The 26,532-nt window shown below is 45.2% G+C and overlaps 1 protein-coding gene and 2 long non-coding RNA genes across 4 annotated transcripts in view; 2 read left to right on the top strand and 1 right to left on the bottom strand.

Annotated features, from left to right (window-relative positions):
• LOC140698771 (uncharacterized) lies at window positions 1-26,413 on the top strand. Its single transcript, XR_012076688.1, has 2 exons — window positions 1-147; window positions 24,025-26,413. It is a non-coding gene; the product is annotated as an uncharacterized lncRNA (long non-coding RNA).
• On the top strand, window positions 11,026-17,857 carry LOC140698769 (uncharacterized). Its single transcript, XR_012076686.1, has 3 exons — window positions 11,026-11,168; window positions 13,084-13,895; window positions 17,745-17,857. It is a non-coding gene; the product is annotated as an uncharacterized lncRNA (long non-coding RNA).
• The window catches only part of TTC17 (tetratricopeptide repeat domain 17), a 101,125-nt gene continuing 99,808 nt past the window's right edge, over window positions 25,216-26,532 (bottom strand). For both annotated transcript variants that reach the window (XM_006212328.4, XM_072969810.1), the window contains one exon: window positions 25,216-25,416. In XM_006212328.4, coding sequence (XP_006212390.1) covers window positions 25,285-25,416 — 132 coding nt within the window. In that variant the 3' untranslated portion in view covers window positions 25,216-25,284. The remainder of the gene's footprint in view (window positions 25,417-26,532) is intronic.

The raw sequence follows: 26,532 nt of genomic DNA, 5'->3' as shown, positions 1-26,532 counted from the left end.
TCATGGGCACCACCACTGGATGCCCTGTTCTGTCATAAACATGGCAGTGGATTAAATTCTTGACCTGATAATGTTGGAGAGGTGGGAAGGCAATGAGGGGAGCTGCTACCTGGGATCTCATTCTGACCAGCGAGGAAGAACTTGTTGGTGAGGTGGACATGTCTGGAGGAAAAGGGGGCATTCTTGGGCGAAAGGGACATGTAATCATATGGGATGTGACAGAGACAGAGGAACAGATAGACATGCTAGAAAAGCAGGGCTTATGGACTCCAGAATGAAAACACAGGTTACTAGCTAATGACTAGAGATTCAGAGAAAGAAAGTCGTTTACCAGGCATAGGAAACATGACTGCAAGCATTTGCTCAGGCTGCCACAGCAAAGTACCACAGACTGGGTGCCTTAAACAACGGAAGTTTGTTGTCTCATGCTCTGAAGGCTAGAAGTCCAAAATCAAGGTGTCAGACCATCTGGTTCCTTCTGGGGGCTGTGAGGGAAGGGTCTGTCCTAGGGCCTGTCTCCTTGGCTTGTAAATGGCCATCATCTGCCTGTCTCTCTTCGTAGTGTCTGTGGCTGTGTCCAAATTTCCCCTTTTTATAAGGACATTAGTCCTGTTGGATTAGGGCCCACACTTATGACCTCACTTTTACTTGATTACATCTGTAAAGATTCTGTCCCCAAATAAGGTCACATTCTGAAGTGCTGGGGATGAGGACTCCAACGAATCTTTTTTAGGACACAATTAACCTATCACAGCTACCAAATGAAATTCAGGCAGAACTTGCTAATTCATCTATCAAATATGCACCAGGTGTTTACTCTACCAGGTATGCTGCTAAGTGTGGTTTTGGCCCCAAAGGTACACTTGGTCTTATGGTAGAATACTGACATGCAAAAAAAAAAAAGAAAAAGAAAAAAAAAAGAATGACAAAGGAGTGGCCCAGGGGGAGAAGAAGTGGGAGGGAAATCCATCCATGGAGTGAGTGAATTGAATGCAGCATGTTTGTGTGGGTGGGAGGATGGCTTCAGGGTCAGTGGAGGGAGACGAGGTTAGAGAAGCCAGATCATGAAGGGCCTTGGGTCCTGGATAAGGAATGTGAACTGATCCTGAAAACTTGGTCCACATGTATGTGTGTAGCGGGGACATCATCCATGGGGTTTAAGGAGGGAGTGACATGATTAGATTTGGCTTTGGTGTGGAGGATGGATTGAGGAGGTTGTGAGGGGAGCCAGGGAGGCTAGAGAATGGGCAGAACAGAAATGTGAGAGTGAGAGAGAAAGAGAGAGGGGAGAAGGCTGGACTCAGCCGGTAGGGATGGAGTGGGGAGAACCCTTCCCGCAGAGGACTCAGGGTAGAACTGAAGTCTGTTAGTGACAGTTTAGTTGTGGGCAACTTAGGATGGTCCCCAGATACCTGGTTTGAGTGTCTGAGTGGGCAGTGGTGCTGTTTACAAGATGAGGACTTCAGGAGGAAGAGTGGATATTGGGGGAAGATTAGTTCTGTTTTGGACATGTTGAGATTGAGATGTCTGTGGGACAGTTAGGTGGAAACATGGAGTAGAAAGTTATTGTATCTACAGTCTGGAAGTCAGGGAAGAGTTCTGGGTTTGAGATACTCATCTGGGAGCTGTCAGTAGTTGAAGTTATGGACTTGGATGAACCTTTAGAGTGGAAAAAACATAGGGCTCAGGGACAAAATCTTGAGGAAAAGGTTATTCCACATGTGAGTTGAGGAGCCTCCAAAGGAGGTAGAGAAATGTCAATCAGATGGTCCTGGAGAAAGGTCCAGTGAATGTCACGTCACAGAGGAGAGAGTTAACACCATCAGATGCTGCTCAGAGATCAGGTAAGAAAAAGGATGAAAGGGATCTTTGGATTGGCTGTCTGGTGGCCATTGGCTACTTTAGTGGGTCAGTTTTAGTGGAGTGAGTGCAGCAAAGGTTAAGTTGCATGGATGGAGGAAAGAACGAAAGGGGAGGAAGTGGAGATGAATAATGTGGATGATTCTCTTAGAAAGCTTGGTGGTGAAGGGAAGGAGGAAAACAGACTGTAGCTAGAGGGGGACTGAGGATTTGGAGTTGGGGTTTTTTTCCCATGAGAAAGATTTTTATGGTGTTTCTATAATGAATGAGCAGAGTAGCAAGAGAGAGATGTCAAATATACATCGAGGAAAGGGAAGACTTCTGCAGATGAAAAGGATATGATGCAGAGCAAAGATGGTTGAGTTATCCTAGTAGGAAAGATATAGTGGAGGTGGTGGGGGTCCAGAAACCTTCGATGGTTAGGCAGGAATTTGAGAAGTTCTTTCATAATGTTGTCTATTTTTTTCCCCTATAATGTAAAAGGTGATTCATCTCTGGGGAGTGAGATGGGAGGTGGTTGGATAGTAGGGATGATGAAAGGAAGAAAAACTTGAAAAGGGGGTGTATTAGTCAGCATTTAGTTGCACCTAACACAATCCAGTGTAGCTATTTTAAGAAGAAAAGGATTTAATGCAGTGAATCAGGTGCTTACAAAATCACTGGAAAGGCTGGAAGTCTGAACTCTAAACTGAAACTCCAGGAAGGAATCCAGGACATCCCATCACTGACCTGCCAGGGAATTTGCCACCTCTGGCACAGTCGAGAAACTGGGGAGTCTGGAAGCCATTGCCACAAATGTTGAGTCTTGGACCACTCCCTTTAGCTGTCATGCAGGAATCGGGAAGGGGGGACAGCAATCTTGGATACAAGGCCAAGGTTCCAAATTCAAGTCTCATCGACTGTTTCTCGTGGGCAGAACCTAAGTCACAGTGTAAACTCTAGCTGCAAAGGAACCTGAGAGGTTTTTGGTTTTTCATTCTCTGCAGTATGGGAATGCACACCTTTATCCCCACACTTAAATTCTAATAAAACAACAAAAGCAACAGCGACATGCTCCTACCTAATATAACAATCCCTTCGTACAAACCATCATCCATCCACCCATTCGTTTATCTTTTTATATTATTTGAAATCAGATGTATGCCTAATATACAATTAAAGGATTTGACAAAGATAATGAATAACAGTAGAATTTCATCCTTGAATAATGTAAATAATTGCCAGGATTCTCCATTTCAGTCTTGAATAGAGAAATCACCTAGTGTTATTAGCCTCCTCCATCTTTTTAATGCAGGGCAGCAGGGCACTGAAGTTGAAAATGTTCTTTCACTTGATTTCATTTGATTATCACATGTTGTGACCTGGGCATTCATAGGGGTTATTGCTTTCATTTTACAGCTGACATGAAAGTCACCACTGGTATAGTAGCGTGTATGTTAGAGTTATATTTAAGTTAATTGCAAAGGATTTTGGTGTCCAAATGTATTTACAGCCCATCAAAGAGAATAAGGTTATGCATTATATTCAATAATACATAATGTAGACAGAAAACAAGGTCCTACTGTACAGCACAGGGAACTATATTCAATATCTTGTAATAACCTATAATGAAAAAGAAGAATATATACGTATAACTGAAACATTATACTGTATACCAGAAATTAACACAACATTGTAAACTGACTACACTTAAAATTTTTTTAAGCCAATTATCCCAGCAACAACAAAAATTAATACACGATGAACCATACAGGTTATGGGTCAATTCAGTTCTACCGGACAATGTGCTAGTCTGTCTACGTGAGACTGGAAGCAATTACCTTAGCCTTGTTCATAATCTCTTTTTTTCAACTTTATTGATGTATCAGTAACAAATACAAGTGGTGTGTATTTAAGGTATACACCTTGGTGTTTTGATATAAGTGTTCATTGTGACATGGTCACCACAATCATCTAACACATCCATCGCTTCATGTAGTTGCCATTTTCTTTCTTTCTTCCTTTTCTCCTTCCTTCTTTTCATTTGTGAGGGTATTAAGATTTACCCTCTTAGCAAATTTCAAGTAAACAGCACAGTATTATTAACAGCAGTCACCATGCTGTACGTGAGATATCCAGACTTTATGCATCCTGCATGACTGAAACTTTGTACCCTTTGACCAGCCTATGCTCATGTCCACCCCACACCCACCCCACACCCACCCTACACCCACCCTACACCCACCCCAGCAACTGCCATTCCACTCTCTGCTTGTATGAGTTTTGACTATTTTAGATTCCACATGTAAGTGAGATTATACAGTATTTGTCTTTCTATGTCTGGCTTACTTCACTGTAATGCCCTCAAGATTCATCCGTGTTGTCACAAATGGCAAGATTCCTTCTTTTTTATGGCTGAGTAATAATCCATTGTGTGTATCACATTCTATTTATTCATTCATTCATTGTCAGGCACTTAGGTTGTCCCCATATCTTAGCTATTGTGAGTGACATACATTCATCTTCCTTCCTCTCTTCCTTCCTCCCTTTCTTCCATCCATCGTTCCATCCATCCATTCCTTCTATCCATCCATCCATCCACCCACCCACAGTGGGCATCAGAAGCTGTGTTGATATGGAACAGTGAGCAGACCAGATGTAGAACAGCAGCTGCAGCTGAGAGCACAGTACAGCTGCTTTTACACAATCTGCCGTCATTCTCCATTTCCAAGATACACCTGCTCAAGCCAAACAGCTAACCTAAATGAGGATGTGATGGGGATCACCTCTAGTCTGCTGGTAAACTGGCTCTCAGAAAGGATAAAAAGCTCTGATTTGTAGTGTCTGCCAACTTCCATGGTTTAAATATAGTCTCATCATGGCCGATTTCAAGGTAAAGCCAAAAACTGTTTCGAGGTCATGTCAACAATCTCATAGTAATTCTTATGAATAAACGATAACACTTCTCATGGGGCTGTGCGAGCTGGTTCCAGCACACCACTGCATCACCAGCCTTGCATTTTTCAAGTCTCCTGTGGTGGTACTAGTCTCTGTGATTCTCCTAGAAATGTGGCATTGGGTTTGACTTACTATTTTGTTAGGGACAGGCTCACCAGGAGTTTTCACTTGGTTCTTCCATCATGATGGCTCTTAATCCATAGATCAGGCAGAATCCATAGGAGAGTCTGCCTATTGCTGAGTATATATATATTCCAACTATACATTCATAACCTGAAGAAACAACCACAGGGTGGATATGAGTCTGTTGGGCCCACCATGAAATAGTTTGGGCCCAAACACCATTTGTTTCCTGAGCTCCATCAATTCCCACTCAACCCATGACCCAGGATTAGTATTACACCCTGAGAAGTCTGCTCTTTCTGTTTTCCCAGTGCACACTCAATCTACTAAATGACCACAATTCCCCTTGGGGGGAAAACTGGGAGGAAGAAGCACAATATAAATTTGTAGTATCATGCAGTAGAGTACAGAATTTTTCTAGTCACCTGACTTAGGTCTGTGAATTTAGTGAAAACTTGTGATCTTTCGATGCCCTGAGACTGTCTATTCGATCTCTAGAGCTCTAGTTTTTAAAAAACTCTACAGATCAAATAGGACATTGATGCAATGCTACATGTATCTTAGCCCCTGGTGTCCATGATCAGTTAGCCACCACTACAGATCCTTGTGTGTCTGACCGTCACTCTGGCCCTGCTGCGTTCTTTGTCCATCTTGCTTATGGTCACTAAGTGTCACTACAGAGCCAGTGCTGGGATCTCATTATCCCCATTAAAACCCAGGAACACATTTCATGGCAGTGTCTTCCATCATCACCCCCAGCACTTAGAGGACTGCCAACTCGAGCACTTTTAAAGGAAGCTGGTGCTCTCTGCATCAGTGTATTTCTTGATGTCTTGGTGAAGGGAGAGTCCTCTGGTCCCTCTCAGGGGATATACCAGTGGTCCCCGACTTATGATGGTTCGAGCTTAACAATTTCTCATCGTTATGATGCTGCAAAAGCAATCCGCATTCAGTAGAAAGTGTACTTGGAATTTTGAATTTTGATCCTTCCCCAGGCTAGCCATACGTGTGTGACACCTGCATGTGATCCTGGGCTTCAGCTCCCCGTCAGCCACATGACCACGAGGGTGTGCAATCGATACACTTACAGCCATTCTGCACCCACACAATCACGCTGTTTTTCACTTTCAGTACAGTATTCAATAAATTACATGAGATATTCACCACTTTATTATAAAACAGGCTTTGTGTTAAATGATTCTGCCCAAGACTAGGCTAATGTAAGCATTCTGAGCATGTTTAAGGTATGCTAAGCTTGACTATGATGTTTGCTAGGTCAGCTGAATTAAAAGCATTTTCAACGTAAGCTATTTTCAACTTGCGGTGGGTTTACGCAACCCCCATCATAAGTCGAGGAGAGTCTGTAGTTAAAGCATGGATAGAACAGTCACATGTGATACGTCCACTTTAACATACCCAGTTCCCGAAGTCTTTGGATTCCTCCCATATTATATACCCAGGCACTTTTTGGCATGTCAGTGTCATTTGACTATCACCAGGTCCAGGCTTCAGTTTACCAACAGAAGGAATGATAACGCTTGAGCTGGTAAAGCAGCTTCAGAACCTCTGGTAAGCACGTCCACAGTGAAAAATTCAGCTGGATTTAAAACTGAATTCTCTTCTTTCTACTCTAGCATGGTTTGAACCTTCTCCTATGAAAATTCCCCCAGTTTTCGTTGATATATAAATTTGCACATTTTGGCATCAAAGCATCTGCGAGGCACACACCTTTATCATTGGCTCCCTGGGCACGTGGAGATTGTCTTCAGCCATGGATCTGGGGTACACGGGAGGCTGCGGGGTGGGGGACAGTCACAGAACCATCAAGCAAGGCAAGACCAGCCTCCTTAGGCAGGACAGCAGTGGGTGTTTTCTACTGGTGAGAGAAGTCTGGTGGAGCTACGGGGTCCAGGGTCTTCAGATTTAACTGGGTTCTCCTAAATATCACTGTTCTAATTTTGGGGGTCTCTGGTCTTTCCTAATCATTGCCCTAACTTTTACATAAGAAATCTGGTGGGCTGTGAATCCAATCCATTTTGTAAATCATCGACCTCCAGGATAAAAACCTATGGGTGACTTTTGGCTACATGAACTCTCTAGCTGTGAGAGAGAAAATATTATTTTAGGGCATTCATGAGATGCTTGCTGTCTTAGGACAGTTCTAGGAAGTCCTTGGTTCTCTGACTGAATATTGAGCCATGAATTTAAAGCCTTGGGCTGGCTATTTCTCTAAACTCTCTTGGATGGTTAGAAGCAGCCAGCTGACCTCATAGTCTGTATATTTCTCCCAACAGTTCCTGCTGTTTGTTCTGCCAAAGCCATATCTTTAAAAATTCACTGTATTGCACATGACCATAGATGGTGAATTAGGACAGGAACAGCTCTATGAAGATGGAATGAGGACGGATCCCTAGCATGACATTTGGTGGCAGAGGAAATAGCAGCGTTAGGACATGCATGACTCGTGGAGGACTTTAGGATAGAGATATTCGTAGGCTAGCAACACCGCCTGATGCAATGGGAAGATGCAAAGAATGTGGCATGTATCTGAAGGGGCGAGTTCTCAGAGGCGGACTAATTTTGAATGGGAAGAAAAGCTCAAGTGAAGGAGCTGATCCTGGTGGATGGTCTGGGGATGGAAGGAAAATATTACGAAATCAAAGAGCAAGTTCAGATGGGGTGGATGGGTGATGGAAATGAAAGGCTAGGTCATTATACAGGAGAGGGATGTCTACAGCCTAAGACTGGGGCGGAGCAGTTGTGAAGGATGACAAGGTCCGGATGCAGCCTTACGTCTGGCTGGCTCAAGGGCAGCGTGGACGAAGCATCGATTCAAGCTGAGGCAGTGCAAGCTGATGAGTCCTCAGCCTGGCTGTGGAGACCTGTGAAGGTGAGATCAGGCGAAGTGTGGGGATGGGCCCCGTGAACGAGCCAGGTGTGCACGCTGGGGGAAGGTCGGGGTTGGAGGGAATCCTGCAGGCTGGTACATGACACAAGAAGAGAGGTGATGGTGACGTTATAAGTGGATGACCTGGTTTTATAAGGAGGACATGCTGGCAGAGGGGCCTGGAAGTAGCTCTAGGAAGCTCGGGATACCCCAATCCTTCTAACCTTCTGCCCTGGGGCAAAGGGTGGCCTCTGTTAGTGAGCTTTATGAGCAAGTGACCTCACCAAACACTTGACACTTACGCCACTGCCAGGCACGTAGTCAGCACTCAGCAAATGTTGGTTCTGATTATTGTTAAAGTAAAGGACCAGGAGAAGAAACAGAAGATGGGCTGACAGGGCAGGTAGAGAGAGGGGTTAGATCTGAGAGTAATAAGGGGGACAGGAAGGAATAGCCCTGACAGAGGTATTTTCCATCACAGAGTTGATGAAGGCTTGCTCCTCCCCCTCCCGCTCCTGCTCTCCCTCCCCCACCTTCTTCTTTCTCTCTCTCTCTCCAGAACAGCTTTATCAAGATATAATCCATATACCATACCATTCACCCGTTTAAATTGCACACTTCAGTGGTTTTTAGTATATTCACATAGGTGTGCAACTATCACTACAATCAATTATAGGACATTTTAATCACTAAAAAAGAAAACCCATATCCTTTAACTGTCACACCCATCACTTCCGGCTCTAGGAAACCACGAATCTACTTTCCATCTCTAGTCTGGACATTCATATAAATAGATCAGAATGCATGAGTAGCAAATTCTCTTCTTAAATTCCTTTTTGTTTTAAGTGCAAAGGAATGAAGCACTAACAGTGGACTCTCAGGTACTAGCAACAGGTGCGTGTGTGTGTTTTAGGGAGGAGGTAGGATATGGGGACTCAGATCCTCCTTCCTATGTGCATAATGCTAACCCGCTTGTTTTTCCTCTCATAATGTGCTTGGAAGGGAAAATGCCAAAAGCCAGCCAGCTACAGAATCCAGAAGGCCAGTGAATCACTTCAGCGGCTGAGGCCCTGCAGAGCATTGCACAGCAGAAGGGCTGGGGGGATCTCTGCCCTTGGGGCTCCCCTCATGAGGGAGACACCAGCTGACTCTATGGAGGCAGCAGAGGGACCAGGCCCATCAGGGCTGATCTGGAGGTACAGGTGGTGGAGGGAGGCGGATGCCATCGTGGAGCCCACAGCATCGCCCAGAGGGTGGCACAGGGAGGTCGCCCAGAGCCCCACCTGTTTCTTAGTCCAGGCAGCCCCTCCATGGGGACATAGTAACCCGTGCACGGAGGGGCAGGACTGACTGGTGTTTGTCAACATGTGGACATAGATCCATGGCTCCTTAGATGATAGTAGATGGTTCACTGTCTGCTGGCCCTGAAATTAACATTAAATCACCCAATAAGTATGCATAGCATGCACAAGGTCCTGGGTTCAATCCCCAGTACTTCCATCAAAATAAGTAAATAAACTACTTCTCCCTCAAAAAATAAAATTAAAACAAACAAAAAAATCACCCACTAAGAAGTTTCCTCCCCTTTTTACTTCTTTCAAGCCTTTCAAGTCAAAGAGAAGGAACTGATTTGGTGCTTGTGTTTCCAACACCTCACTGACAGTGGTCAGTTTCCCTCTTAAATAAAGAGAGCGGGTCTCAGAATCAGGGTCCACGGCAGCAACTGCCTCTCCCTAGAATTTAATAACATTGTTTTCTTTACAACGAATCACTTTTCCTGTGGTCTTCCACATCTGGTAGTAGTAATATAACGCTTCCATCTTACGTGATCTTTTTAGAGCTTAACAAGTGAGTTAGTTTAAAGAAAAATATTCGTGAAATCATGATGAGTAGTATGTAGATATGGCAGGACTGGTGCACAGGAAATGACCAAAGCATAAAAACTGACCTAGAAGAATTTTATCATCTGTTTCAGTGCAGAGGGTCTGTGACTCAGTGCCTCAGGAGGTGAGATGCCACTGAGGTCAGCCTGGCTTCGCTGACTCTAGCTCTTGTCTCAGTGGTTGTAATCGGTAGTCGGCTTGTCCACCCCTCTCACGGACTTGGAACCAGATATGTTTTGTTTTCCTGAGTCTGCTGTGCCCAGCACAGTGCCTGGCACACAGAAGTCCTTGGTACTTATTTACTGAATGAATATACAAGGGAATAAATAAATGAGTAAATGAACAGTTGCCCTTAACACTGAATAGTGTTATGTCCATGAATATGTCCATCCATCCATCCATCCTGTACTTAGTATGCAGCTACTATGTCCAAGACACCCTGCCCTTAAGGTCCTTGTAATGGCTTTATTTTTAGGCAATAACTGATCTACTTGTGTGCACAGAGTAGTCAAGATACCGCTGATGGTGGGGAGGGTGTAATCTCTCCTTGATTTTAAAGCAGCGACATTGGAACCAGCAAGACCTGAGATTAAATCCTGCCTCTGACACTTAATATTTTGGGCACTTTGGGCCATTTACCTCTTGGAGTAAGAGTTCTCCTTCTGTAAAGTGGTTTTAATAATACTGAAGTAGTCCTGAGTCGGCCCCAGTGAATGTTGTCGAATGAACGAGCTGGAGTGAGTGAAGGAGCGAATGATCAAGGGACTGTGGCCCCAGCGCAGGCCAGGTGGCCGGGCACAGACCAGCTCCTCTTCCAGGGCCCAGGCCCTGCCTGCTGGCGGACGTTCAGGACGGGTGGGAGAAAGCCTAAGCTCCGAGCTGTGCTTAACCGAGCAAACATGGAGCAAACCGGGCGGAAAGCAGAGAGCTGGCGAAATCCCCTCCCGCAGGGGACCCGGAGGCCTGTGGCTGGCCCAGCAGCAGGGGCCCTTGGCAGGTGACCCGAGGGACAGACAAACTGCTCCCAGACTGCTGAGTATCTGACTGCCCCAGCCCCTCCCCCCCCCAGGGATGTGGGCAATGTGATGTTGGCATGGTGACCAGTCAGCCTGTCTCCCCCTCCTCTGCATCTCGATGTGACAAAGAGGCCCGGAGGAATAGAATGGGGCCCTGCGGGCTCCACTGGCTCAAGAACGGTAGGGAGAGCTGGGTCTAGGAACTGGGAGGGGGGGGCGCCTGCCTGCTACACTCCCCACTCCAGTGGCAGGAACAATGGATCTGTTGCCCTGGCAACCAGGGGAGGCCTCTCCCTGGGCCTCCGGGCTGAGTCTGGGAGGAGGTGTCCTAAGAAAGGGAGGTAGGGAACAGGGTGGGTTCTTCAGAGCTGCTGGTTCCCCATGGAAGGGTGGCAGGGGCTTCTTTCCAGAGATGATCAGAGTCTCTGTGCACCCATTCTGCAGAGCCTGAGAGAGAGACAGGTGAGAGCCGTTCCCACCACGCCAAGGGAGACTGGGCAGTCGTCGTTTCACTGCAGTATCTCCTGGAGACCTTCCCCTAATGCCCACCTCCCCTCCTCTAGGCCTCCCGAGGGCTGGGTTAGGGCACAGCCTGTGGGAGCAGGACAGAGGGGTTAATGGCTCAAGAAACCCTCTGACCTTGGGGCTGTCCTGCAAACTCTAGGATGTGGGTGAAGCTGGGCCACATTCCCCAAACCTGAGGATAGACCCTTGCCCTGAGACACCCCGGGGTTTTGTAAAGATCTCAGCTTCTGGAGCAAGATAGTCCAGCTTTCAGATCTGGGCCCCATCACTTCACTGGCTGCGTGCCCCAGAAGAAGTGATCTCATTTGAGTCTCAAGTTTCCCCAGCTGTAAAGCAGGACAGGTACTGGCCACATCGTGGGTGTACAGAACAGAGGAGCCGGCCCCTGTGCTCGGGGGATTAGCTTCCTTCCCTTCCCTCCCTGGCCACTTGTTTCTCCCTCCAGGCACCTGTGGCTCAGAACCCTGGAGGTATCACCGGCTCTACACAAACTGTGGAGAAACTCTATAGACACAAAGCCACCCCATTTCTCCCTGGAAGGCTCCGCTATTCTTGTTAGCCCCTGAGGAGCACTGTCCACGAAGGGGATCCCCCGCAGGATGCACTCCCCATGGTGGTGACCAGGGTAGTGTTTGAGAAGGGCTGGTTATGCGTGTCCCTTGCTTGTCTGAATTTTCTCATTTTCCCCTTTGAACTTGGGTTACTTTTGCCCTAAAGAAAAAGTTAAGATGAAGCACACCTTATAAAGGTCTGAGAGCTCAGAGGCGTCAGGGGCTGCTGTGCCCAGTGCAGCCGTCCGGACACAGGCAGGTGGCTGGAGGAGAGTCTGTCACAGCTGGCGGCCACCTGCACCCCATGCGCTGTCCCTTTCTGCAGTCAGCACCCTGCGCGACCCAGAGCCTGCATGGGTGTTGGGGGATGAAGATGGGAGTCACGGTCCCAGCCAGATGCCTTGTCCTTTCAGAACAAATGGCTCCCTCTTGTGGCCACAAGGCTTCATAGCAGCCGTTTCCCACCCCTGTGCCCTTGGCTGCAGCTCCCAGCACCCTAACAGGGGCCTGCCTGAAGGGAGGGCCACCAAGAACAGTGGATCTGGTCTGGCCTGGCCTGGTCCTTCTGTGACCAAAATAAAGATCATTCCTGGCCTGAACCCCCGAGCCTCAGTGGAGCAGCAAGACTCCTGCTTCTTCCCAAGCAAGAACCTAGTGGAGGTTGAAACAGCCATTCTGACCACACGCAGACTGCACTGCCCACCTGACAGGGGTGCTGAGGGCTTGTGCTGGCCGCAGGGATCTCGCCCACAGAGATGATCTCAGGGTGAGGGAGAGCATACCAGTAGCTTACACACGATTCCTGGAGAATCTGTTCTGTTATAGCCTGGGCTGGGCTCACTGAGCGGGGGTGTGGGCAGAAACTAGGAAACGAGAAAACCATACTTGCTCTCTGGTGCCTTCAGACTAGTTAGTGTGTTCATTCCAAACAGAAGCTCTTACCTGGGATCCTTGGATCGGCCTCAGGTGGGTCCATGGGCCACCCTGAAATTATATGCAAACTATGGGTTCATGAGCATTTTTCTGGAGAGAGGGTCCAGAGCTCTCATCAGATTCTCCAAAGGATTGCAAAGAATCAGAACCACAGCTAAAGTGAGATGAAAACTTTCTCCTCCAAACGTATATGAGCCCCTTCAAAATAGTCACCCATGGAGGGGGTGGACATGTTCAGGTGATTCTGCCTTCACGTCCGTCTGGGGCTCCTTGGGACTGTCCTCGGGGATAGCTCTAAAACTGTGGGAAGAACGCAGGCTCCTTCCTTCCTGACCATGTTTCATTTTTCTGTCCCCGGAATGTCCCAGCTGATCACCCACCTTAGTCACCAGCTCTGGATCCAAATGACTATCAGCTGTTTCCAAAAATTCCCTCCACCTTAACAAGACAAAGATTTGTCACCCTCAGGAGTATTCAGGTGAACATGACAGCATTCCTGCAGGAGTTGCTGAAACAGAACTCAGAGTGGGAAAAGGGTACACAAGACTACAGTCTTCTGAGGTGGCCGCTTTGAATGATCTGCCAGTAAAACATCAGTCATATGACCCTAATGATGAATTGTAAGCACAGCGGATTGACAAGCAGTACCCAGAAAACGAGATAAAGGGTGACAAGACTGTGCAGAGGACGTCAGAGAAGGGAGAGGCCATGGTGGCCAGGAATGTGCCGTCATTCACTCAGCGTCCAAGGGGGATTTATGGACGTCCACTCTGGACCCTTGGGGAATAAGACAGGTGCGCCCAGTGTAACAGAGGAGGCAGACACACAAAGAATCAGCTGCAGAACCATGTGGGATGTGTTGTAACAGAAGGATAACTGTTATAACTAGGGAAGTGGCACTAAGTTCACCTGAAAGTGATGCATTCGTCCTGGGGTGTGGAGTGGACAGAGCGCACAGAGCCAATGTTCTGTTTATCTGGCCCACTGAAGGCAAAACTTGGAAGAAGGCTGCGGTAGATGGTGTTAAGGGCCCCAAGTCTTCACTCCTTGTATCTGTGCCCACCGCCATGGGCTGACATGTGACTTGGAGCATAGTGACTCTGTATTGCTCTCCCTCTGACAGCAAGTTGTAATTGCCTGCCCCTGGACGATGGATATTAGCAGACGTGACACAAGCAGGGTACTTTATTTTTACTGAAATATAGTCGGTTTACAATGTGTTAATTTCTGATGTATAGCATAGTGATTCAGTTATATGTATTCTTTTTCAGATTCTTTCATTATAGGTATTATAAGCTATTGAATATAGTTCCCTGTGCTATACAGTAGGGCCTTGTTGTCTACCTATTTTATATATAGTTGTTAGTATCTGCAAATCCTAAACTCCCAATTTATCCCTCTACCCTCGCTTTCCTCTTTCCTGCCCTGGTAACCATAAGTTTGTGTTCTATGTCTGTGAGTCTGCTTCTGTTTTGTAAACAAGTTCATTTGCATCATTTTTTAAGATGTCACATATAAGTGATATCATATGGTATTTTTTTTCTCTTTCTGGCTTACTTCACTTAGAATGACAATCTCCAGGTCCATCCATGTTGCTGCAAATGACATTATTTTATTCTTTTTTATGGCTGAGTAGTATTCCATTATATATATCTCACAACCTTATTAAGTCATTTGTCAATGGACATTTAGGTTCAAGCAGGGTATTTAAATGTGCTCACATAAGTGGCCTTGTATCTAGGGCCCCTGCCATGGCCATGAGAATAATCTAGGTTAGCTTGCTGGTCCCAGGAAGAGGATGAGACATGTGGAGCAGAGCTGTACCAATGAAGGTGCCCAGCCAAGCCCATTCCAGAGAACTACCTCCAAACCAACTTCTAGATACAGAAGTAACCCCAGTGAAGTCAGCAGACCCCTCTTTGAGCCCAGCATCCCAGCATCCCAGGGAGAGGTGACAGCCCATTCAAAGGCACTGAGACCTGAAGGCACGCAGGGTGGTGGGACTGGCATCTGGTTCTCAAAGCACCTCCAAGTTCTGCTTCTGCCAAAAGAACCGGGATGCTATTCCATTTCACACCCAATTTCATCTGGAGCCCTAAACCCTAAGTGCCACCCCAGCTTGAGGGGAGGTAATTATTTCCCAAGAAGAAGGAGGGGAGAGGGAACTGGATGAAGGTGGTCAGGAGGTATACACTTCCAATGATAAGATTTTAAAAAGTGCCAGGGATGCCATGTACAACATGATGACTACAGTTAACGTGGCTGGATGGCATATTTCAAACTTAGAGTAAATTCTAAGAGTTCTCATCATAGAAAAAAACCCCCACATCTTCCCTTTTTTTTTCTTTTTGTATCTATATGAGATGATGAGTATTCACTAAACTTACTGTGGTGTTCATTTCACAATGTACGTAGGTCACATCATTACACTGTACACTTTAGACTTAATACAGTGCTGTATGTCAATCATATCTCAACAAAACTGGAAAGGAATACACCAAAGAGGTGGGGAGAGGTCTGTGTCAAGGGACCCACGCTGGGGCCTTCTGAATGGACGTCCTCTGAGGGTGATCCGGACTCGTCTGGTGTCTGGGTGGTCATCCACTTGGCACGGGGTGGAGCTCACTGTCGGGGGCAGTGCTGCCCCATGGGCCTCTCTGATGATGGAACTGTTTCATATCTATGCTGTCCAACACAGTAGCCCATGTGGCTGTTGAGTACTTGAGATGTGACTGGTGCAACCAAGGAACTGAATTCTTAATTTTATCCTATTTTGATGAGTTTAAATGTAAATGTCAGTAGGCATATTGGTTAGTGGCTACCACACTGGGCAGCACAGGCCTGAAGCTCCTCCCCCTCCCTTTCTCCTCTGCAGCCGGGACTCTGAGCTGCCCTGATGGTGAGCGTCCCCGCTTAGTGGCCGTGTTTGGTTCTCACAGGCTCAGCCTTGTGTCCAGCTGCCACCTGCAGGCTTTGGAGAGCAGTGGGCAGAAGTTGGCCTGGTCCCTTATCCCTGAGCCCCCGGATTTTCACTAGCTTCTCCCCAAGGCACGTGGCTGAAGAGAGAAGGGCTGGGGAGGACAGCTCTGGACATATCCTCGAAACTTTTGGAGAGGCCTTGATGGAGAAGCACAGGCTCCTGTCTGCCATTTTTATGAAGTTAGCGTGTAGGTCTGGCTGGGCCTTACTTTCAACAGGGATCTGGCCTTGTTTTCAAATCATAAAAGGTACCTCCTCAAAGGTACTGAGGCATTTTCAGAGAGGCTAGGCTTCCTGCAATAGGCGCCTGCAGGGATCTGGGGGTTGGAGGGCATGGCCTAATTCTGGAGCAGGTGAGCTCTAGACAAAATGGGGGTCTGCTCTGAAGCCAGTGTGTCTGGATGCCCTTTCCTATTTCATCCCATATGAAGGACATACTTCATGTCAGTCAGTAGCAAGGCTTCTCATACAGGGGCTCATGTCCCCCAGGAGAAGGTTCCAGGTTTCTTGGAGGAAAGGTCATATGTGGTGTAAGACTGGCCTCTCCAAACGTCTAGTCATGGTGGCACATGGAACACACACACTGGAATCCCCCATTTCCAACTCCAACACATACAAAGACAGGAGATAATATGTCAAAATACTAAACTCACAAATCAAGAAAGAGAAATGGCCAGACGCCAGTGATGAGCAGGAACTGGCACCTCAGAGCCATAGGGCCTGAGAATTCATTACAGGCCCGAGTGGCCATGGTCTTAGGCTCCACGTAGGGACAGGAATCAGGCCTCAGTTGAGAGACGGAACGGGACTCTGTCTAAGGTCAGGAGCCAGGGACGAGACCCAGACCAGAAAGCCCCCTGTCCACCAGGTAAAAATATTAGAACCTTGAGCCTCCTACCTGTGGGAAGGTGGGTTGGAATTCACACTCCCCACACAGCGTGGAATCTCCAGCCTCAGAAACTAACATAAAAACGTGTTTGACCTTGTAGGGTTTCCAGTAGAGACCACTTCAGAAACTTCCCTGGAGGGAGGTGCCTTCAATCCTAAGCACTTGGGGGAATCCTCGGATGTTAACTCCTGAAAAATGAGGACAAAAAAATATAAAATACATGAGGCAGTCTAGCATGACTCACTCACTCACTCATTCATTTATCCATCCAACAGTTTCCTCTGAACCCCTAGTCTACACCTGGAGCTAGAGGTACATCAGGACCTTTGGCAACTGTTAATCTGTTCTCCCTGCAGTTTCTCCTTTTCCGTATGTCATGTAAATGGAATTACATAGTGTATAGCTTTTTGAATCTGACTTGCTTGCATTGAACATAATGCACTTGAAATGCATCCATGTTGTTGCATAAATTAGTAGTCTGTTACTCTTGATCCCTCAGTGGTAGGTATTTCTTCGTTTATTCACCTGTTGGAGGACAGTGGGATGTTCCAGCTCTTGGAGATTATGAGTAAAGCTGGAATTGACACTCACATGTAAGTCTGTGTGTGCACAAAATTTTTCTTTTCTCTTGGGACAATAATTCAGCAGTCATTTTCCTGCTGTAGATGGACTGAGTTCTGGCCATGTTCCAGGATTATTCTAAAAGTTTTCCATGGGATAAAACTCAGTTAAGCATCACAGCAACCCAATAGTGTAGGAGCTGTTGTTATTCCAACTTTAAGAATGGGTAAACCAAGACCGAGGTTAAGTAACTTGCCCAAGATGATAGCTGGGAAGTGAGGGAGTTGAGATCTGAGCCCAAGCAGTCTAGTTCTGGAGCCAGTCCTCCCAAATACCATGCTGTATACATCCGTATCTCATTTAATCCCCCCAACTACAAAATGAGGTACATGATATTATCCCCACCTTACAGATGAGAGAACCAATGCTCATGGGTGGAGTAACTGGTTCATAATCACACTGTACGTGGTGGAGTTCAGATTCAAACCAAGCTCAGATTTGCCTAAATTAGTGCTCTGCACTGCTCTACTATACTTTGTCCACATATAAATTATTTCTAGTTAAGCACTTCATTCTTAATTGTTCTCTATTCGCTTTCAGGTGTGTCGATCTTCTCTCCCACGTGTGTTCACTCATGTCACACGTCTGTGTCTCCAGCACTGAATGCACACCCAGTATGTAGTAAATACTTAGTAAATGCTGGATGAATGACAGACAGTGCAATGATGTGTTCCTCTTCTTCCTGCTGTTGCAGTTCTGGGGGCTTTCCACCCACATCTCACGGTTTTCTAGGAAACCAATCTGAGGGAAATGAAATATCTTGCTTCTCTGCAATGGAACTTGCAAAACACACACACACACATACATCCTTCTGCCTCAGGCTCCCTGTTCTCAATCTGGCTAATAGGCTGTTAGTGGAATCCCAGGCTACCTTTTACTGTCCAAAGGCCCTGCACCACGAGTTAGGGAGAAGGTGGGGCCAGCTCTGTGCTGATAATTCCCTTCCTAGATCCAGCTGCTCCACCCTGACGTCCAAGCCTGCTGTTGTCCCCCAAGCAGTGAATGAGCCAGCAGCAGAGGACCCTGGCTTCTAACTTCAGCTTTGGGGTCACCCTAATGGTCAGACATGCCCTCCCTGGATCTAATCCCCACGTTTTCCTTTTCTGTGGAGATGTGGACAGGCAAGCCCAGCTCTGCCTACAAATGTTTAATTCAGCACCTACTTGTGGCCAACACTGTGAATGAGACATTAGACGTGGCTTCTGCCCTCGAAGAGAGACAAGACTGAGAGAACTGGAGGACACAGAGTCCGCTCCTGAGTGCTGAAGACCCGGAAGCGGAGCTCTCTGATGGAGTCGCTGTCCGAGTCCGCCGGGGAGGTGCCTCCTCTTCTCGGTGCACACACCCAGGTTTGGACACTCCAAGCAGAGTCCTCCATGGCTCAGCCCCCACCGGGCTTTCCATTCTTTTCTTCTGCAACTCACTTTCCATTCCACAAACATGTACTGAGTATTTACTGTGCATCAGGCACCGTGCTGGCCACTGCAGGTGCTCCTATACTGGGGAAGGTGGGGAGAGATGAGGCTGGGGCCAAATCATGAAAGACATCATGAGCAGAGCCAAAGAGTTTGGGCTCTGTTCTGAGGGAAATGAAGAGCTACTTGAAGCTACAATTTAGTGTTTCCCACAAGTGCCAAACTTCCGCATTTCCCTGTGTGGGATCATGCTGCAGCCACTACCCTAATGCCACCTCCTCCCACTTCTCCCCTTTTCTTCACTTATTTAATTGCACTGGTTTTCTGAGGCATCGTCCGAGCGTCACAGGACGCCACATACCTACGGCACCTGTGATGACCCCTTTGGTGACGCTCATTCTGCGTGGAAATGAGCTGACCGTGTATCTTTTTTTTTTTAATTGAAGTATAGTTGATTTAGAGTTTTGTATTAGTTTCTAGTGTACAGCAAAGTGAGTTTATAGATATATATATATACTTTTTCAGATTATTTTCCATTATATATTTTTTTTCATGCTTCAAAAAATTTATTTGTAAATTTTCATTGTGTTGAGTTAATCTTACCAAACCCTTATTTTTCTTTTTTTTTTTACATTTTTTATTGATTCATAATCATTTTACAGTGTTGTGTCAAATTCCAGTGTTCAGCACAATTTTTCACTCATTCATGGGCATATACACACTCATTGTCACATTTTTTTCTCTGTGATTTATCATAACATTTTGTGTATATTTTCCTGTGCTATACAGTGTAATCTTGTTTATCTATTCTACAATTTTGAAATCCCAGTCTATCCCTTCCCACCCTCTACCCCCCCCCCCCCCCCCGGTAACCACAAGTCTGTATTCTCTGTCCATGAGTCTATTTCTGTCCTGTATTTATGCTTTGTTTTTGTTTTTTAGATTCCACATATGAGCGATCTCATATGGTATTTTTCTTTCTCTTTCTGGCTTACTTCACTTAGAATGACATTCTCTAGGATCATCCATGTTGCTGCAAATGGCATTATGTTGTCGGTTTTTATGGCTGAGTAGTATTCCATTGTATAAATATACCACCTCTTCTTTATCCAGTCACCTGTTGATGGACATTTAGGTTGTTTCCATGTTTTGGCTATTGTAAATAGTGCTGCTATGAACATTGGGGTGCAGGTGTCATCCTGAAGTAGATTTCCTTCTGGGTACAAGCCCAGGAGTGGGATTCCTGGGTCATATGGTAAGTCTATTCCTAGTCTTTTGAGGAATCTCCACACTGTTTTCCATAGTGGCTGCACCAAACTGCATTCCCACCAGCAGTGTAGGAGGGTTCCCCTTTCTCCACAGCCTCTCCAGCATTTGTCATTTTTGGATTTTTGAATGACGGCCATTCTGACTGGTGTGAGGTGATACCTCATTGTAGTTTTGATTTGCATTTCTCTGATAATTAGTGATATTGAACATTTTTTCATGTGCTTTTTGATCATTTGTATGTCTTCCTTGGACAGTTGTTTGTTTAGGTCTTCTGCCCATTTTTGGATTGGGTTGTTTATTTTTTTCTTATTGAGTCGTATAAGCTGCTTATATATTTTGGAGATCAAGCCTTTGTCGGTTTCACTTGCAAAAATTTTCTCCCATTCCGTAGGTTTTCTTCTTGTTTTATTTCTGGTTTCCTTTGCTCTGCAGAAGCTTGTAAGTTTCATTAGGTCCCATTTGTTTATTCTTGCTTTTATTTCTTCTAGGAGAAAATTTTTGATCCATTATATTTTATTACAAGATATTGAACATAGTTCCCTGTGCTTGTTTATCTATTTTATACATAGTATTTTGTATCTGTCAATCCCCAATTCCTGACTGATCCCTCTCCTCCTTCCCTTTGGCAACAGTAAGTTTGTTTCCTACGTCTGTGAGTCTGCTTCTGTTTTGTAAGTAAGTCCATTTGTATCATTTTTTCAGATTCCACATATGAGTGATATCATATATTTGTCTTTCTGACTTAGTATGATCATCTCTAGGTCCATCCATATTGCTGCAAATGGCATTATTTCATTCTTTTTTTATGGCTGAGTATATTCCATAGTATATATAGACCACATCTTCTTTATCTAGTCATCTGTCGATAGACATTTAAGTTGCTTCCATTTCTTGGCTATTGTAAATAATGCTATGAAAGTTGGGGTGCACGTATCTTTTCAAATTAGTTTTCTTCAGATATATGCCCAGGAATGTGATTACTGCATCACATGGTAGCTCTACTTTTAGTTTTCTAAGGAATCTCCATATTGTTTTCTGTAGCGGCTGCACCAATTTACATTCCTACCAACAGTGTAGGAGGATTACCTTTTCTCCATACCCTCCCCAGCATTTATTTGTAGACTTTAGAGAGAGAGCTATTCTGACCAGTGTAAGGTGGTACCTCATTGTAGCTTTGACTGGCATTTCTCTAATAATTAGTGATGTTGAGCACCTTTTCATGTGCCTGTTGGCCATCTGTATATTTTCCTTGTAGAAATATCTATTTAGGTCTTCTGCCCATTTTTTGATTGAGTTGTTTTTGTTGTTGCTGAGTTGTATGAGCTGTTTGTATATTTTGGAAACTAAGCACTTGTGGGTTGCATCATTTGCAAATATTTTCTCCAGGTCCAAAAGTTGTCTTTTCCTTTTGCTTATGATTTCCTACGCTGAGCAAAAGCTTTAAGTTTGATTAGATCCTACTTGTTTGTTTTTGCTTTTATTTCTATTGCCTTGGGAGACTGCTCTAAGAAAACATTGGTACTGTTTATGTCAGAGAATGTTTTATGTTCTCTTCTAGGAGCTTTATGGTGTCATGTCTTATATTGAAGTCTTCAGGCCATTTTGAGTTTACTTTTTGTGTATAGTGTCAGGGAGTGTTCTAACTTCATTTACTTACATGTGGCTGTCCAGCTTTCTCAGCACCATATGCTTAAGAGACTATGTTTTCTCCATTGTGTATTCTTGCCTCCTTTGTCAAAGACTAATTGACCACAGGTGTGGGGGCTTATTTCTGGGCTCTCTATTTTGTTTCATTGATCCATATATCTGTTTTTGTGCCAGTACCACGCTGTTTTGATTATGGTAGCTCTGTAGCATTGTCTAAGGTCTGGGAGACTTAGGCCTCTCCAGCTTTGTTCTTTTTCCTCAGGATGGCTTTGACAATTCTGTGTCTGCTGACCATGTATCTTGTCTCCAGTCAGAGGCTCAGCTCTATGTCTAATAAATGTCTATATCCCCTGCTCTTACAATTTGTGGGCCTAGAAGAAAACAGTTGCTTGATTAAAAATAAAAAGTCACTGAACTATTGAATTAATGATGGTGGACAGACCCAGCAATACCTTAGAGAAGCTACAGCAGCATCAGGGAGAAGATACTGGAAATTGAAAGGGAGAGGGAAGACTAAATCAGGGACAGCTCCAGAGGTCATGTGAAGCTGTTCTCACTTAACCTACAGAGATACTATCTGGCCTCTCTGCCCCGCCCCTGAGCCACCCATTGCTCCTGATCCATGTAAAGCACTTTGAACAGAGACAGGCACACACTATGCAATGAACAGATGTTAGCTCTTCTTATTAGCATGGGTCTTCAATCCTGCCACCAAATTTTTCCAATACTAGAAGTAAATTAAGAGTTTTATTCCATTTCTGGACCCTGATGCAAAAGTCTGACTGCTTAAGAAAGCGAGTCCTAGCCTGGAAAGTGAGGAATTTGTCCTATGAAAGCATTTAATACAAATACCTGAGAAAAATTTTATGTTTTTTGCTTTGATAAAAAAACGATTTCTTGTCTTCCAATACACTAACTCTCTCTTCAGCTGTGTCTAGTCTAACCTATCCACTGAGATCTTTATTTCAGTAATATTTTTCACTTGTAGGATTCCTATGTGTTTTTTTTTTCACCAATTACCTGCCCATGTTTCATAATCTTTCCGATATATGGTTGCTAGTCTTTTAGCTACTTGAACACTTTCAGCATTTTTACTTTTCAAATTGCTCTGCTTTTTCTTGTACTTCATGAGTGAATTCTCCTGTTGTTGGGCATGTAAACCGTCTGACCTCCTAACGCTGGAATTCCCCAGTTCTCAGTCTTTAAATCTGTACTCTTGTCTATCTTCTCTCACATCCCTAATGATCTCATCCAGTCACATGGTTTCAAATACTGTCCCCACACCTGTGACCTCCAAATTTAAATCTCCAGCATTGATATCCTCTAATAATCCTAATTTATCCAACTGTCTACTTGGTATCTTCACATGGTCTACATAAAACTGAATTCCTTATCTTCCCCCCAAATTCTTGTCTAACTTTGGTCTATCCAACTAAGTTAATAGCAACTCTCTCCTTCTAATTACTCAGGTCAAAAAATCCTAGAGTAATCTTGACTCCTGTTAAAATAGGTCAGATAATGTTACTGCTCTGCTTAAAACTAGTGACTTGCAATGACAGAGCCCTACAAAAAACAAACAAAAACCAAAAAAACTACACAATCTGGCTCACCTCTTTGGCTTCATCTCCTATTACTCTCCTGTTTTGAAACTTTCAGTATGCTCCTGCCTCAGGGCATCTACTTTTGCTGTTCCATAATGTTGTGTAAATGGAATTATATAGTACATAGCCTTTGGAGTCTGACTTCTTTCATTTAACATAATGTGGGGGAAAAAATTTATACAAAGAACAGATCAGCAGTTGCCAAGGGTTAAGGGTGATGTTTGACTAGAAAGGGGCAGAGTGAAGGAGTCTTTTCGGGGTGATGAACGTTTTCTGTCTTGTTTGTTGTGGTGGCTGCATGACTCTCTGCATTTGTCAAAACTCAAAGAACTACAACAAAGTGAATTTCACTGTATGTAAATTAAAAAAAAAAGTTTCAGGAAAAACTAAATGCCACCTTGTGGAGAGGTGGGAAAACAGGGAATACACTCAGACACACACGTTAATTCATAAGCATCCTCTGAGTGAAAAGAGGTCACTTTATCCAGCAGTCAATGAACTCACAATTCTCATTCAAAATTGATTTCTTAAAATACATCTGATAAAACTGTTTGAAATTAGCTGGACTCATGCTGTGTGAAAGATGGAGAGCTCACAGGTATGTCTGATTGCTCACCTGCTTCTAAAAAAAGTCACACAGTCTGTGAGAGAACCAAATGCTCCACGTTCAGTGACCCAGGGTTAGATCTGACCGGTGTCTGACAAGGTTCTAGCAAAGTCTACTAGAAACTCTGTGTTCGGTGGAGTTCTGTCCCAAATGGAACGCTCAATTTTCACTGGTACGGCTCTCACCAAGGTTCTCCCCAAAGTTTACTTGGATGAAGTTTAGGGTCAGTGCTCACCTGAGGGGACACGACTCTGAGGCTTGGATTATTCTTCCTTTTCCAGGAAGGTCAATTATCAACTCTGAACACCTGCTGACTGTGCATCTTTCCTAGTCAAATGCATCATGCTAATAACTTCATCAACCATAAAACCCAGTGATGGATTGTTTCCTCCCTCACCTTGCCACTGTGGGAAGAAAGAAAGTAAAAAGACAACTAGGACTTGAGAAGACCTGAGCCAGGATTACAGTTAGGTTTCAGAGCTGTCCAGCTGAGCCTGCTTCTAAAGAAGAACCACACCACAGACCTATTTTGTTCATAAACAACTTTTATTTTTGTCCTCATTATGTGCCCTTGAAGATTCCCAAATGTCTGGAGTTTCTGACTCTCCTGGGACCAGAGGTATAAGCATTGTACGGGAACACTCAACCTTGGCTCATCACCCTCCTGAAGGGCTCCGTCTGGAGGCCTCAGAGAGAGGGAGCTGACACTCATGCCTTATTTCAAGATGGGTAACACAGTGAACAAAGAATTAGTAAAACATAGACTCAGTCTGTAGAGGGCTTCAAATATACATATTCTATATATATAAACCTGTTATATAGGATTTCCACTTATTGGTTTCCTTGTAATTTGTAATTAAAGTACAAATGATATAGATGTTGTACACTGCTGATTTCCCCTGCTCAGCCCCCCTCCCTCCCCAACATAAATAACATCACAAAGGTCAGGTGATCCTAAGAGTTTCTGATGTTGCAAATATTTTGTTTTTAAAATTTCCCTTCCTCCCCTGCAAACTACCTCTGAGTTGTGACACAGCAGCACGGAACGGACGAGACTGGGGGCAGCGTGGGGGTCGAGAGGAGAGAGCGCAGAACATGGCTTCTCACTGACTGGCACCAGGTGGGCTTCTGCATTTCCACTGACAACAGAGGCTACGACAGGAAGCAGAGAATGTGCAATGCGGCTTCGTCCTCCACCCAAGAGGAGGAGGCTGGCTGGACCACTGAGAAAAGCCCTAAAGGCATCGAGGTTTTGGAGACAGAGCACAGCTCCAGAAATGTCTTGGCTCAGTATTTACACAATATCTTTAAGCTGCATTTTCCTTTTAAGAGATTTACGTTTCTGAGGTTGGCTGGGGGAAAGAAGGAACTTAAAAACAAAAACAAACCAATTCCCACATATGTAAAAGTCCTGCTATATGTCTTATTTGGTTATTTTCGCACACATCATTAAAAGTAGATACTGACAATGATTGGTTTCTTTTCTGATTCCTGTTTTGAAGAGATGAGAAGAGAGAGAGACAGGAGAAAAGGGAGGTGAGCTAAGGAGAGCGCCGCCCCTTCTTCAGCATTAAGTGACACTGGATGGTCTGGATCCTGTTCTTGGCCGGGACAAACTCGGGCTGCAGCTTCAGTGTAGACTCGTACCACACCAGTGCTTTTTCAAACTCTTCCTGTGAAGGGCCAAGGGACAAACGTGAGAGGGCTACCACCACCAGACTAAATATACACGGTGACTTCTTTCTTCTTGAAGAGCACATCTGTGGGCGTGACAATCCGGCGGTATTTTCTCAGTGGATCTACCTCTCTGAGGAAAACTCTGGGGTCTGGAGGAAACAACCAGCTCCATCCCCAAGGTCCAGAATCACAAGGAAAACTGTGGCAGAGCCTAAGAGCCGGGGCAAAAGGGAGGTCAACTCTACAGAGGTTCGGCCCAACGACAGGAGTCATCGTGGTAGTGACGGCAGGAAACCGGCATAACTGAGTGCCTGCTGCGCGCCAGGCCCAGAGCTCGGTGCTTTATGAAACCTTTCACTGAATCCTTGCAGAGACCTCTAGAACTATGCCTGAAAGCTCGTTAGGCATCTGCCTGAATCTTCTACTGTAACTGGAAAGATGGAAGTAAAGTCAGGTATTTCAACTAGAATCGTACATCTTGAAACAGTTCCTTATGCTCCCTAACACTTGGAAATGTGAACACGGTTTGGAAATGATCCCGGCCATTCTGAAGGCGTTAATCCTTCCTTAGACTAGTACTCCTGACGAAGAGCCTGAACCAGCTGGCTAAACGCGCCCTCCGGCCAAGTGAGAGCAGAATTCCTCATTCACAGCAGCAAATTCACACTTACTGGGGACGAAAATAGAGTCTTCAGTTTTAAGAAGCAGAGGGGGAAATCTGCACATTCAGCAATACCTACCTGGCCAAATTATATTTCCTGCCTTTGAAGTCAGGGATGACATACAAAACTTAGAGCCTGAGGCTGCTCACTGTATTAACCTTTATGGAGAGCACCTTGGGAACAGCCCTGTGTGGGACACCAAGCTTTAGATGGAAGTGGATGGCAAAATTCTCACGTTAAATTCGGCTAAGACAGTTTCTGGGCAACCCCTGGGATTTTCAGTTCTGAAATCGGTCCTCATTCTGACCAGAATACAGGGTTCTGGACGACAGCTTTGCCATTTCGTCTGTAAATGGTATCCCATGAAACTAGTGGCATTCCACCATTCACTGAACATTTGGTGACTACCTACTATGTGCCAAATACTGTCAAGTGCTAGGAACAGGGAGA

This window comes from Vicugna pacos, chromosome 10, assembly GCF_048564905.1.
Source record: "Vicugna pacos chromosome 10, VicPac4, whole genome shotgun sequence".
In the NCBI taxonomy this organism is placed as follows: Eukaryota; Metazoa; Chordata; class Mammalia; order Artiodactyla; family Camelidae; genus Vicugna; species Vicugna pacos.
This window is presented reverse-complemented; position numbering and strand designations above follow the sequence as displayed.